The sequence below is a fragment of the Carlito syrichta genome, unplaced genomic scaffold, assembly GCF_000164805.1.
Source record: "Carlito syrichta isolate Samal-C Ts95f unplaced genomic scaffold, Tarsius_syrichta-2.0.1 Scaffold313978, whole genome shotgun sequence".
In the NCBI taxonomy this organism is placed as follows: Eukaryota; Metazoa; Chordata; class Mammalia; order Primates; family Tarsiidae; genus Carlito; species Carlito syrichta.
The window spans coordinates 787,711-800,367 of record NW_007258074.1 but is presented as its reverse complement, the minus strand read 5'-3'; the positions used below and the strand labels follow the sequence as shown (position 1 = coordinate 800,367).

Sequence of the window (12,657 nt, the reverse complement as noted above, 5' to 3'; positions counted from 1 at the left end):
CATGATTTTGTTCTTTTTTATGGCTATGTAGTATTCCATTGTGTATATGTACCACATTTTTTTAATCCAGTCCTCTTTTGATGGGCAGCATGGTTGTTTCCAGGTTCTTGCTATTGTGACCAATGCTGCGATAAACATACGTGTGCAGGTATCTTTTTTATAGAGTGATTTGTGTTCTTCATGGCTGGAGGATGCTCCTGCAGGACCAGAGATGCTGGGGTGGGGAGGGCTGTCACTCACCACGTAGGCATCCTCCCCTCCCCACTGAAAAGGAAGAGGTTAATCAGGGCATCCTTGGGGTCTTGCCCTCCTGCAGACATCTTCCAGGTCTAATACTTGGGGGAAGGCCAGCACAAAGACCTTCACTTCAATGCCCACCCTCACAGAGGACTCCTGCTCTCTGTTTTTAGCTCAGACATACTTTCCTCCCAGAGGCCTCTCTTAACTCAGCTGGGACCGTGCTCCTCCTCTTTATCCTCCCATAGCTCCCATCAGTGTCTAATCAGGGCACCTGAACTTCCGTTTATCAACTACAGATATGCGAGGTGCTTTCCTGGTGAATGTCTCTTCCCCAACATGGCATGTTCTGTGAGGCTGGGTGCTCATCACGCCCCAGCGCCTAGTTGGTAGGGTTTTAGAATGAATGGAATTCAGCCTCTGCTGAGTAACAATGTGTGCTATGTGCAGGTGCTCCACTGGCAGCAGGAGCCAATGGCAGCGAGAGGCACAAGGTTCTTTTCTCTGCAGACCTTGCTGTCTTATTATTATTTTTTTTTTGAGTTGGAGTCTCACTCTGTCACTCAGACTGGAGTGCAGTGGCTACTCCCAGTCACCACAGCCTCGACCTGCTGGGCTCCGGCGATCCTTCTGCCTCAGCTTTCCGAGTAGCTGGAACTAGAGGGGTGCGCTACCACGCCCGGCTAATTTTTGGATTTATTGTAGAGATGAGGTCTTGTCAAGTTGCCCAGGCGGGTCTTGAACCCGCGGGCTCAGGCAATTCACTCGCCTCAGCCTCCCAAGGCGCGGGATTACAGGCTGAGCCACCGAGCCCAGTTTGGACCTTGCTGTCTTGAAGGCACTGGGAACCCTCAGAGCCCATATTAAGTAGCAGAACCCTGCAAGGGAACAGCTTGTGCTGGTGCCGTCTGCCACTCTGGAGGGGTCAAGTGTTTCAGAGCTGCAATGAACTTTCTAGGAGATGGACATAGCAGCTGGTTTGTTGGGACAGGCCTGGGTCACGACTTAAGTAAATGTTAACGTCATCCCTCTCACATCAAAAGGAAGTATGGTGCCCCTGCTAATAGGTCATACCAGTCAGTGCTTGCTACAGGACATATGCATGCTCAGTGGCCCATGAGATGGTGTTAGGAGGCCCTCAGACACAACATGGATGACTTTGAGCTGGGAGAAAGGTGCTCTGCTCCCTTCCTGTTCTGCCAGGGAGGAGGCCTTGGCCAGTGCCACTGTGTCTTTAGCGAGAACTCCAGTGCTGAGCCTTATCTAGATACAGTTTAGTAACCTTTTGGTTTCGACTGTGTTGGTTTTAATGATGACCTTCTATCTGTGGCGATAGTGGTTATTCCAATGATAACAGTAATGATTACGTAAGAAGCAATTCTTATAGATAAATATTAGCCCAGGTGGCACCTGGCTGACACAGAAACCATGAAGGTGGCTGTGACTCGAAGTCTAGGCAGCCCTAATTCTAGCACTGACTCCATCCATACCATGTACCATCATGGCCCCACCTCCAAGCTCAGGCCAGGGCAGCCGGGCCTGCGGTCATGGGAAGACAGGCCTGGCCGCGTCCAGGCTCCAGGCTCCCTTCAAGCCATGGCTCCCATGGCCACAGCAGAGAGGAGACCCCAAGAACTCCACCAACACCTCACAGCTGAGTGGAGAGCCTGGAGGAGGGACTAGAGCACCCTGGGGAATGGAGGGGCACTGCACTAGATATGAGGAAAGGGGTGAAGGTGAAAGTGGGGAAACCAAGCTCAAGCTTCTCCCTGTGGCTAAGCAAAAGCAAGCACTGGTTTGGAGGCAGATGGACTGGAAGTCTCATCAGCTCTTACATCTCTTAGCTGGGTGACCCTGGGCAATCCTCTCCTCCGCTCTGAGCTTCCACTTCCTGGGCCACAAAACAAACATCAACACTTATGCTAGAGATGGGTCTCTGAAGGCCGCCTTCTGGCCACAAATCCTGACCGTGGTGTCCCTCACACTTCCCCACAGAGTTCCCATGTCAGGGATGCTTTATAGAAAGAAATTAGGGGTGTGGTTCTCCCGGTGCTGCCCAGCTTACCTTCTTTGTCAGTGCTTTGGGGAGGGTTCCAAAGTGGGGTTCGGCCGCTCTGTCCACAGGGTTGTTGATGTCCGAGGGGACAGACTCTGTCCTCCGGAGCCTAGTCACTGTTTGAAAATGGGGGAGGACCATCAGCAGGGAACAGAGCAAGCTAAAGAGTCACCTGAACCCCAAAGGCAGGAGAAGACAGGCAGAAAACTCACATGGCAGGAAGGATATTCTACAGGCGGGGGCTTCTTTTGTACACTTGTTGTGACACTTCAACCTGGTAAAGAAGGCAGGGTTAGTATGTGGGCCATGCTGGGGCCTGGGGCACAGCAGGGCAGCCGTGTGGCTTCCACCGTGATTGTTGCCGTTTCCATGACCTCCTCAACAAGTGTCAGCCCCAGCGTGCGCAATGTCCTGATTCAACAGTGACAGTGGTTACTGTCTGTGGAGCGTTCACCATGCTCACTGCCGTGTACCCAGTCCCCATACAGAGCAGGGTTCAGGATGCCCATTTCAGCTCATTACTGGTCACGTCTATTTTCCTTTTCTAAAGAAAAAGAGACCCTCACACTCAGAAAGGTCAAGGCACACCTGAAGTTCCAAAAAAGGATTAGAAGGAGAATGTCTGCATCATCAAAAGCTTTCAGGGATGCAGAGGGCAGCCCTCCAGCTCCAACTGAGCACCGGGCCAGGATCAGAAAGACCTGGGTTCCCTTTTCGGTCCTGCCTGCTGCACTGAGTCTCAGTTTTCTCGTGGATAAAATGGGCAGTCAGGTGGGCTCAGAGGTCATCTGGTGCTCACCAGCAAAAGGCACTACTTGAATGGGAGGTGGGGGCCCCTAATGTGAAGCCAAGTGGCCAGGAGCCACAGGAGACCCAGAAGGAGAGGAAAGTCCAGCCTCTCCCTGGAGGTCAGGAGAGACATCAGGAAAACAAGCCATCTAGCCAATAAACTTAAGATCCGTCACTCTGGCCGAAGCTTGAATGCATTAACACACACTAGCTCAGATTCTCAGAGCAATCCTGAAAAAACTGTCTTCTCATGTATGTAAATAAGAAAAAGGAGGCCTAGAAAGGGCAAGTGACTTGTCTCAGGCCACATAGCAACACAGGGCAGAGTGGGCTGGGAACCGAGATTTCAGAGCCATCCTCCATAAGGGGAGGGCAGTCAGACAGGACAGACTCTGCCCACCCCACACTGCTCTAACACTAACTCCAAATCACCATGGTATAAGGAAACCAAGCTGGATCTGCATACAGCCCACATGCTCCCGTCACTTTCCCCTCCTGCAGGCTCTGCTTCTGCCACTGCCTATTCCCATTCTCCACCTCTTGTGGGCGAAACTTCAGAAGTCCCTACAGCTTCCAGAACAGTCCTCACATACCTCTCTACCTTTGTATAAGATGTTCCCTTGGCCTGGAATTCTCTTTCTCCTGTGATCTATCTTATAAACTTCTATTCATCCTTCAAAGCCCACCTCAAAAATTTCCTTCTTCTAGGAGTGCCCCTGACTTCATCTCCCTAGAGAGGCCTGACCACTCCCTGGTATACTGAATGGGACTACCAAGAGTAGGTTTAGGGGAACTCCTTTGAACGCTGACTCAGTAAACCAAAAAGTTTGCTCACCGCCTCCACCCCCTACCTCACCCCTCAACTCTCTGCCCATCACCTGCAATGCTTGCATTTCACTCCAAACATCATGCTCTTCTGGCACACGTGGCAGACCTGCGACAGCCAGGACTTGGTGGAGAACCTGCAGGAGATACAAGCACGTCACACAGGCCCAGAGACAGGGCCTGGCCACAGAAGGGTTCCTGGGAGTCTTGGCTCTATTCCAGGGCTTGAGGGCCTTCTCCAGGAAGGACAGGGATACCCAGGGGCCGCTGCTTCCCCCCGCCATGTAGATTTCCCAGCCACAGAGTTGTCATCCTCAATATTCTGAAGCTGGTGTGGTCACTGATACCAAATATGGAAATACCAATCTGTCAAGTGTGCGTACCCTTCAACCCAGCAGATAGTCCCACAAGTGTCGAGTGACATATGACAGGTGCATCTGCAGCAGGTATGCAGCTGTAAAAAGCTGGAAAGAACCTACATATCCATTGATAGGGGACTAACTAAAGCACAGTCCCTCCATACAATGGAATCCTATGCAGCCAGAAATAAAATAAGGAAGCTCTTTTGTACAGATATGGAATGATCTCTAAATCCCATGTAAAGTAAAAAAAGTAAGCTATTACATGGTATGAGCCCAATTACAAGAAGTTCAAGTGCAGGAAAAACTAACCTATGATAATAGAAGTGAACAGCAATGGCTGGGTGGTAGCACTATGACCTGAAAAGAGCTAAAGGTAACTTTTTGGGGTTCGGGAATGTTCCTTATCTTCATGTGGATGGCATACATAGGTGTGTGTGTGCATAAAAATACATATAAAATCATGTACATTTTGCTCTATATAAATTATCTCAATTTTAAAAAGCAAAGTATAGAGCAGTGCGTATAATATATGCAGTACTTGTGTGGGGAAAAACAGGAGAGCTGGGCGTGGTAGCTCACGACTGTAATCCCAGCACTTTGGGAGGTGGAGGCGAACGGATTGCCTGAGCTCACAGGTTCAAGACCAGCCCAGACAACTTGGCAAGATTCCATCTCTACAATAAATCAAAAAATAAATTAGTAGGGCGTGGCGGCGTGTGCCTGTGGTTTCAGCTACTTGGAAGGTGAGGCAGAAGGATCACCTGAGCCCAGTAGTTCAAGGCTGGGGTGGCTGTGAGTATGCTACTGCACTCGAGCCTGGGCAACAAAATGAGATTCCCACTTAAAAAAAAAAAAAAAGAGAGAGAGAGAGAGAGAGAAAGGAGGAGAAACATATATGTGTATTTGTTTGTATAAAGTATCTCTGAAAGAATACATAAGAAACTGCTGTCAGGCTCAGCAGCTCAGCCTGCTCGGCGGCTCAGCCTGTAATCCCGCACCTTGGGAGGCTGAGGTGAGTGGATTGCCTGAGCCTGTGGGTTCGAGACCCGCCTGGGCAACTTGGTAAGACCTCATCTCTGCAATAAACCAAAAAAATAGCCAGGTATGGTAGCGCGTGCCTGTAGTTCCAGCTACTTGGAAGGCTGAGGCAGAAGGATCGCCGGAGCCCAGCAGGTCGAGGCTGCAGTGGCCGGGAGTGTGCCACTGCACTCCAGTCTGGGTGACAGAGTGAGACTCCAACTCAAAAAAAACAAAACAAAAAAAGGAAACTGCTAAGACCTGTCTATAGGGGAGTTGGGAGCTGGGGACAGGAGCAAAAGTGGACTTTTCTCTCTTTATATCCTTTTGTGACTGCTCCCCAAACACTGCTGGTATTCATCCTGGTGTTACTATAATTCACTGTAATTCCTCCGAAAATACGAGTCTCCTACCCCTCTGTGGACCACCCTTCAGCCTTTTTTCTGGGGGACACCACCCACTCAGCCCCCATCCTTCTTTCCCATCTATCTTTTGTGTTTTTAATTTTTTAAATTTTGGATTTAAACGTTCAAAATTCAAGAGTCATAAAAGGGTGTATAGAGAGAGTTGGCCCTATTTGCAGAGACTGAAGCATCCTACAGCTGTTAGTAGGCAGGACTTTAAACTTAGCTCAGTTTGACCCCAAAGCCTGTCCTCTTTCCCTCACACTCGAGGCCTTCTTTGACCCTGTGGAATCTCCTGCAGAGAGGATTCTTAATACAGAGGCAAAGAAACCAGCTCAGAGAGGTTAGGTGATGTTCCCGAGGTCACACAGTTGGATGCTGTGTTGTGGGGTTAGAGCCCAGGTCCCTGAACTTGGCTACAGAGCTTCTCTGCAAATAGGGCCAACACTCTTCCCCTCACAGGGATGTGGGCAGGTCACACACGTGCAGTGCCTGGAAGGTAGAGGAGACCCTTACACAGGCTTCTGCTTCCACCCAGCCAAGATGACGAAGGAAGCCTGCCTGCCTGGAGGTCCTACCCAGGAAGCCCAATCTGGCTTTTTGGGGGACCCAGGGGCATATAAGCAGACTCTTTCCTGTTTTCCTTGGGTTTTAATGACTTCTCATGTCAACACTGGGGATGAAAGAAGCAATCCAGTGGTGTCTGAGATGACCTCCGCTGGGAGATCCTGAAAACAGGTCTAAGTGACATCAGTTCTGGGACTGAGGAGAGGCAGGTGCTAGGAAGGGGTGGGGTGGGTGAAAGCCTTCCTGGACCAGGAGAGGGTCACAGGACAGCTTCTTTTTTTTCTCCTTGCAATTAGACCAAAATCCTCTAGACCTTGTTGAGAGGGGCTTGGATCATGGGCTTAAAAAGCCAAGAAAGGGTGATCATGACCTGAAGAACTAGCTGCTACAGGTGGAAGGAAGCCAAGTCCTGGGACACTCTCGGGGTGAGCTGGCTCAGCCCCAGCTACTCCGTGAAACAGGATATGCTGGTGTCTGTCAAACAACATCAGCTTCTCTTGGCGCTGGAGACCAAAGCAAAATACTGAGCACTCCCCACTGCTGGACAAGGAAGCTCACGTGCATGTCACTCCATTTTATCCTTATGATGGGATAGGAGGCGGACATCACCATTCCATGTGCAAAGTGGGAAATGGAAGCTCAGGAAGATTACCACCTACAGGAGTGCAGTTCACAGAGGAAACAGTAGGATCCCAACTCCAAAGGTACAGCTCCCAGCAGCTCTCACGTCCCTGGAGGGTTTCTGTTCAACACCTCAGGTGTGGCGAGGGATGTTTTGATCCGCTCCAAGGGCCCTGTCCTAGTTATCTGTGCTCTGAACCCACCTCCCGAGGCTTGGGTACAGGTGAACAAGCCCTGACAAGCCTCCAGAGGTCCCTGGGCACCTATGGGCTCAAGCACTGTGACCTCAGACACCTTATTCAACCCCTGGAGGCCAGGGCTCCTCCTCTGAGGTAAGAATTCCAGGCTGGCCTCATGCACAGGCTCTGAGCAGCACATGCTCCCCGGCTGGGGGCAGGGGATGAAAGGCTCTAGAAGTCCTGACACCACAGGCTCCACTGCTGCATTCACAGCAGCCGTTAGCAGGGACTAGAAGAGCACAGGCATCCCAAGGTACCATCCTGCCAGCTGTCCCAGGTGATGAAGCACCCCCAGACCTGCTGCCGCCAGCACACACCAGCCTCACGAGTGCTGAGGCCAAGACCAGAGACGGTCCATGTCATGGGCTCACATTATACGTGAGCTTCCAAGATCCTTGTGGAACTTGTTCAAAACCCAGGGTGCCAGCCTTAAGGACACGAGACTCCGATGTACAGCCTGTTTCAGGACCTACGTGGCATCACATTGGAATCATGAAAACTCTTGGTGCCTCCTTCCCATGACTGTGACCCTATTTCTCCTGGGACCTGTATTTTTCCTCAGCAGAATGAGGAAGACACTCAAGGAGGTGTAGGTGAGGGGCCAGCAAGTCCATGCGGCCACCAAGGGTTCAAGGTAGGTTTAGGGCTGTGCCCTGCCCGCAGAGGAGATGGACTGCAGGCCAGAGGTAGAGAGGTCGCTGACAAACAACAACTGGGACAGATGCCCCACCTAGCAGAGGTTCTGGTCCTGGAGGGTCCCAGCCCAGCTCTGTACTCTCTTCCCACCCACCTGGGCCAGCCGGGCCTACCTGTGCGTCACCGAGAGTCCAATGTCCCTTCGTACCATCTGTGGGGATCCATGCGGGAGATCTGTGAGGAAAGAGGCCAGGTTGGGCAGACTGAGGAAGCCTGCGGGATCAGCCTTGCCTGTGACACCCATGTTAGAGATCACAAGCGAGATGGGGTGCTGCAGTTTATCACAGAAATATCTCCTGAACCTATGTCTATCAAAACAGGGACAGGCCAAGCCAGACCAGTGGAGTGGGCGGCTACCCTCCCACTGGCTTGCTTCTCTAACAAACATTGCCACCTGGCCTCTGTAGATGGCTTTGCTGACCGTTCCTGTGTGGGCGATTTCTGGAGCAGAGGCAGAAGGCAAAGTAACCGTGAGGGCAGAAGTTTCTATACACCCTGGTCTCTCGCGATTTCTTGAATATACCCACAAGCCCCCTTGTGAGGGCTTACTTCTGGCTACTTCGAGGCAAGCAGTTGGAGGCTGTTTGTTGGACCTCTGGTGGAAGGTCCAAGGCCAGTCAGCCACAAAGCTCATCTGGTACCTTTGCACTAGACGCGCCTTGAGAATGTTCCCCTGAGAGCCACTTTTGCCAGACCTCGGCAGATAAAGCTAGGACAGGGGAAATTTTTGCACACTTTTATGAGGTACCCCTTTCTGTGCTGAGAGAAGGGCCACAAGCTTTGTAATGCCCTTCTGCCTGGCTTCCTGGGGGCTCCTGCTCCTAACCTGGGCTTCCCCACGAGCCTGCTAATCCCAGGCTTGGGTAGAAGAAGGGCAGTTGGAAGAAACTCTCCACCTGCCAGTGGCCCACAAGTTCACCCACCCCACGCTCAGTGCTATCTCCTCCCAGAGCCTACAGATGGGCTTCTAGGGTCTGGGGACCCTCTGTACTGGTCAGGAGAATATTGTGGGCTTTCCCCTGCAAAGAGGATCTAGACTTTCATCTGATTATTAGGAGGATCTGTGACCTGGAAAGATCAGGAACACAGTGCTTGGGTGATCTGTGGCCATCTCATGTCTTCTGAGTCAGGTCTCCAAGTGGAGTCAGGTGTCTCCACTGCCCGCTTCAGCCCTGAGTGCTGGCCCACCACACAGCTGGTGCTCATGAAGTGCTGGTTCACTAAAGCCAAGTACCACATACCTGACCTGAAAGAGGAAGGCCTGTTGGAGGTACTGGCTTCTGCCACACCAGGGGAAGCTGGGTCAGGATGAGGCTGTCTGCTACCTTCTTGGTGATCCAGGCACCCATGCCATCACGCCCTCAGTTCTCTTTGGCATATCTGCCATGGGATTGACTTGTCCCAACTTCCTCCTGGGGTCCACCCCACCCCCAACCCCACCACCAGTCAGCAGTCAAACGCCATCAAAAACCATGGGGCCAGACGGGGTTAGCTCCCAGCCTAAGAGAAACAGACTATGGAAAATGAGACTTCGACCATCAGACTCTGAATGCAACCTCTGACTTCAACTGTCTGCCACAGGCATGGCTGGGGAAAGTGAGGTGGGACAGTGCCAGGCAGCACCTCTCCCTGATTGGGATGGAAATACTAGCCTTCAAGGCCTAACAGCCTCCCTGTCATAAGTCTTGTGTTACTCGGCAACTGGAGGGTGACAGGGTTGGGCTGTCCTAGGGATGGAGGTGCTGGGTTTCCCTCCCACGTTTCTGTCAAGGACCCTGGGAGTTTCTGCCTGTGCCCTAGGGAGCGGGAGGTGTAGCTTCTCTCCTTCCTCACCCCATGCTTCCCTGGGGTTCCTGCAAGCCAGCCCATTTCAGCACGGCTGCTGCCTGTGACAGCCTCGCCAGCCCCAAGACCCTGACCACAGCTACGTCACTCTCCTTAGCCGGCTCAGGACAGTACGAAAATAAACTGCTATTTTGCGCAGGCAAAAACCAGACGTCTCCGCATTTCCACTCAGACAATTAAAAGCAGACTCCAGAGGCACAGCTGTCCCTCTCTGCTGTGACTCATAAGCGAGAAGTCCCACAGCACAGTCACCCAGAAGAACCTGCTCCTACCTGGAGGTGGGGATGGGAAGGGGGTAAAGGGCTGCCCGGGTTTCCTCTTCCCCTCCCAGAGGGGAATCTGCATCCCCCACCCCTCAGGGCCCCGCTCAGAGCTGAGCTGCAGTCCTGCCTTCAGATTGTCCCTCTCCTGAAGAGCAGGCCAGAGGCATCAGGTGGGGACTCTGAGGACAGCTGAGGCCACCGAAACAAGACGAACGGCGCCTCATTCCTGCTTTACTGTGGCAGTGCAGTGCGCCAGGGTTCTTGCCAAAGACACACTGGGATGGCAGGGTTGCCCACAGACCGTGACATGCTCAAGGTCTCTGCCTCTCAGAGAGTAGCTGTCAGCTGGGCTGAGGCCAGCCCATCACCGTAAGGCCACCTGTCTTAGGTCTACTTCCTGAAGTCACCAGCACCTCTGCTTCTGGACTACACAAAGGCCAAGGAGGGCCAAGGAAATCCACCCCCGATGGGGACAGCAACACACACACGACTCCCGGTGGCAGAGGGGATGGAAATGAATTGTTCTTACCAAACCTGGAGGAGACAAAAAGCAGAGAGGGGATTATGTCACCACATTGCTTCAGTGTGTTCCTAGGACACCACCCTTGCGCGGGAGTAGACGAGGGGCTGGGACATGGAGCCCTGACTCAGGACCAGATTGAGTGACTGTGGGAACCCCTTCTATCTCTATGGAGACATTTTCTCAATGGGAGGGCTAGAAGGACATCCCCTGGGCCTTCCTGGTGGTCACTGAAACCAAGTGCTGTGAACTTTGAAACATTAGCTTATCTAAGCCCACAAGCTACCAAGCATGGCCATCAGAGTTCAGCCTACTGTGCAGCTGAGGAAACCAGGCTTCATGGCATCTCCCTAGGTCACATGGCCCACAAGTGGAAAAATCCTGCCTAGGGTCCAGGTAGGAGAGGACTCAGTCTACTGGAGAGAGTGTGGCTGGGCAGGAGGGGATGGGAGAACAGTTGTGCAGAGTAGAGAGGTGGCCCTGCAAGGAGGGTCAGGCCCTTCCCCAGGGTGCCACTGCCCCAGGGGGACAGGGAGCTGGAGCGATCAGTGTGTCCTCCCGGGGACAGCAAGGCGGCCTGAGTGTTATGTCAGCACTGGTGGCTCTGCGGGGGCTGGAGTCGAGGCCTGTGGGAGCCCAGCTATTGTGTCAACTGCCTGGGGCACTGTTCTCCAACGGAAACATGGGAATGAGGCCAGAGCTCTCCTAATGCTCTTTTCAGGAAAAGATGAGAATGAAGCAGTGGTTGAGCCCACTGGGAGGTCTGATTGACCCATGTACATGTGGTGGTTATCGCTATGCTCCATGCCCCTTCTGGGTAGGCTCCAGCGAGACAGTCTGATAGAAAGCAGCAGGGTAGGCAACGCCTCGATTTCTCCCCCTTGGGTGGTAACCTCCAAGCCATCAACGCTGTCCAAGGACCATCCCATGAAGGAGCCAAGGAAGCCTGCCCGGGATAGGGGGATGGGTTCATTCTAAAGATGACTTTGAGGCCCAAGACAGAACAGGGTCAAGGAGCCCCTAGAAAGGAGGGAGCTCCTTCAGATGCCCCAACCCTCAGGGATACAAGCAGGTAACAGGCATCCAAAGAAAACACCCCTCTTTCCTTCTGTCCTGTCCACAAGAGCACATTGACAAGGGCAATCACTGTAATATCAAAAAAAGACAATGATCTAAATGCCCTCTAGGAGGAGATGAGTTAGGTAAATGATACAATGCAACAAGATGAGCAAGTTTAAACAAATAACTCTAGACTTATGCAGGACTGACAACATGGTTGGCTCCAGAAAGGGGAACCAGGTGACTGGGTAAACATGCTGGGGCAGACATCCTACTGTGCACAGAGATGACCAGACAGGTGCCACAGAGCTGTGGCCCAGGACCACATAGCTGTCTCACCTTCTCAGAATATAAAGAAAAACTTGTAAGTCAAAAAACAAATAGGCTGGGCGTGGTGGCTCAGCTTGTAATCCCAGCACTTTGGGAGGCCGAGGCGAGAGGATTGCCTGAGCCCATGGGTTCAAGACCAGCCTGGGCAACTTGATGAGACCTTGTCTCTACAATAAATCACAAAAACTAGCCGGACATGGTGGTGTGTGTCTATAGTTCCGGCCACTTGGAAGGCTGAGGCAGAAGGATCACCTAAGTCCAGCAGGTAGAGGCTGTAGTGGCCATGAGCGTGCCACTGCACTCCAGCCCGGGTGACAAGAGTGAGATTCCAACTCAAAAAATAAAAATTTAAAAATTTAAAAATAAATAAAAGAGAAAGGTTTTTCCAGATGTACTGAAACAATGTTCTCAGAGATACCCAGGGAAGCTGAAAAAACAAGTGGTGGGACAGAGCGTGTGGTATTTACACGTCACTGGTGGTATCAACCAAATACTCCAGTTCTTCCCTTCTGGGCACATGGGAAAAGCGCACTCTTGATTGCCTTGCTAGGGCAGGACCATGCACAGTGAGTGGGACTTCCAAGAAAGCATGCTTGACTCCAGTACACGACCTCTAGGACTCAACCCTCCCTCTACCACCATGGCCAGCAATGCTCATACAGTGGCTGTTCTGTCGGCTGGGCCAGAAAGGAGGCTGACCCACAACAGACAGGTGGCAGGAGCAAGAAATAAATCTTTGCCGGTTTTTTTTTTTTTTGTTTTTTTTTTTTGGTGAGTTGGAGTCTCACTCTGTCACCCAGACTGGAGTGCAGTGGCTGCTCCCGGCC

The 12,657-nt window shown here is 52.1% G+C and overlaps 1 protein-coding gene across 1 annotated transcript in view; it reads right to left on the bottom strand.

The window, feature by feature from the left end:
- The window catches only part of KSR1 (kinase suppressor of ras 1), a 162,437-nt gene that overhangs the window by 23,525 nt on the left and 126,255 nt on the right, over positions 1 to 12,657 (bottom strand). Inside the window, 5 exon segments of the mRNA XM_021718892.1 lie at positions 2,303 to 2,409; positions 2,506 to 2,567; positions 3,961 to 4,044; positions 7,927 to 7,987; positions 10,451 to 10,455. Of these exon segments, the coding sequence (XP_021574567.1) occupies positions 2,303 to 2,409; positions 2,506 to 2,567; positions 3,961 to 4,044; positions 7,927 to 7,987; positions 10,451 to 10,455 (319 nt within the window).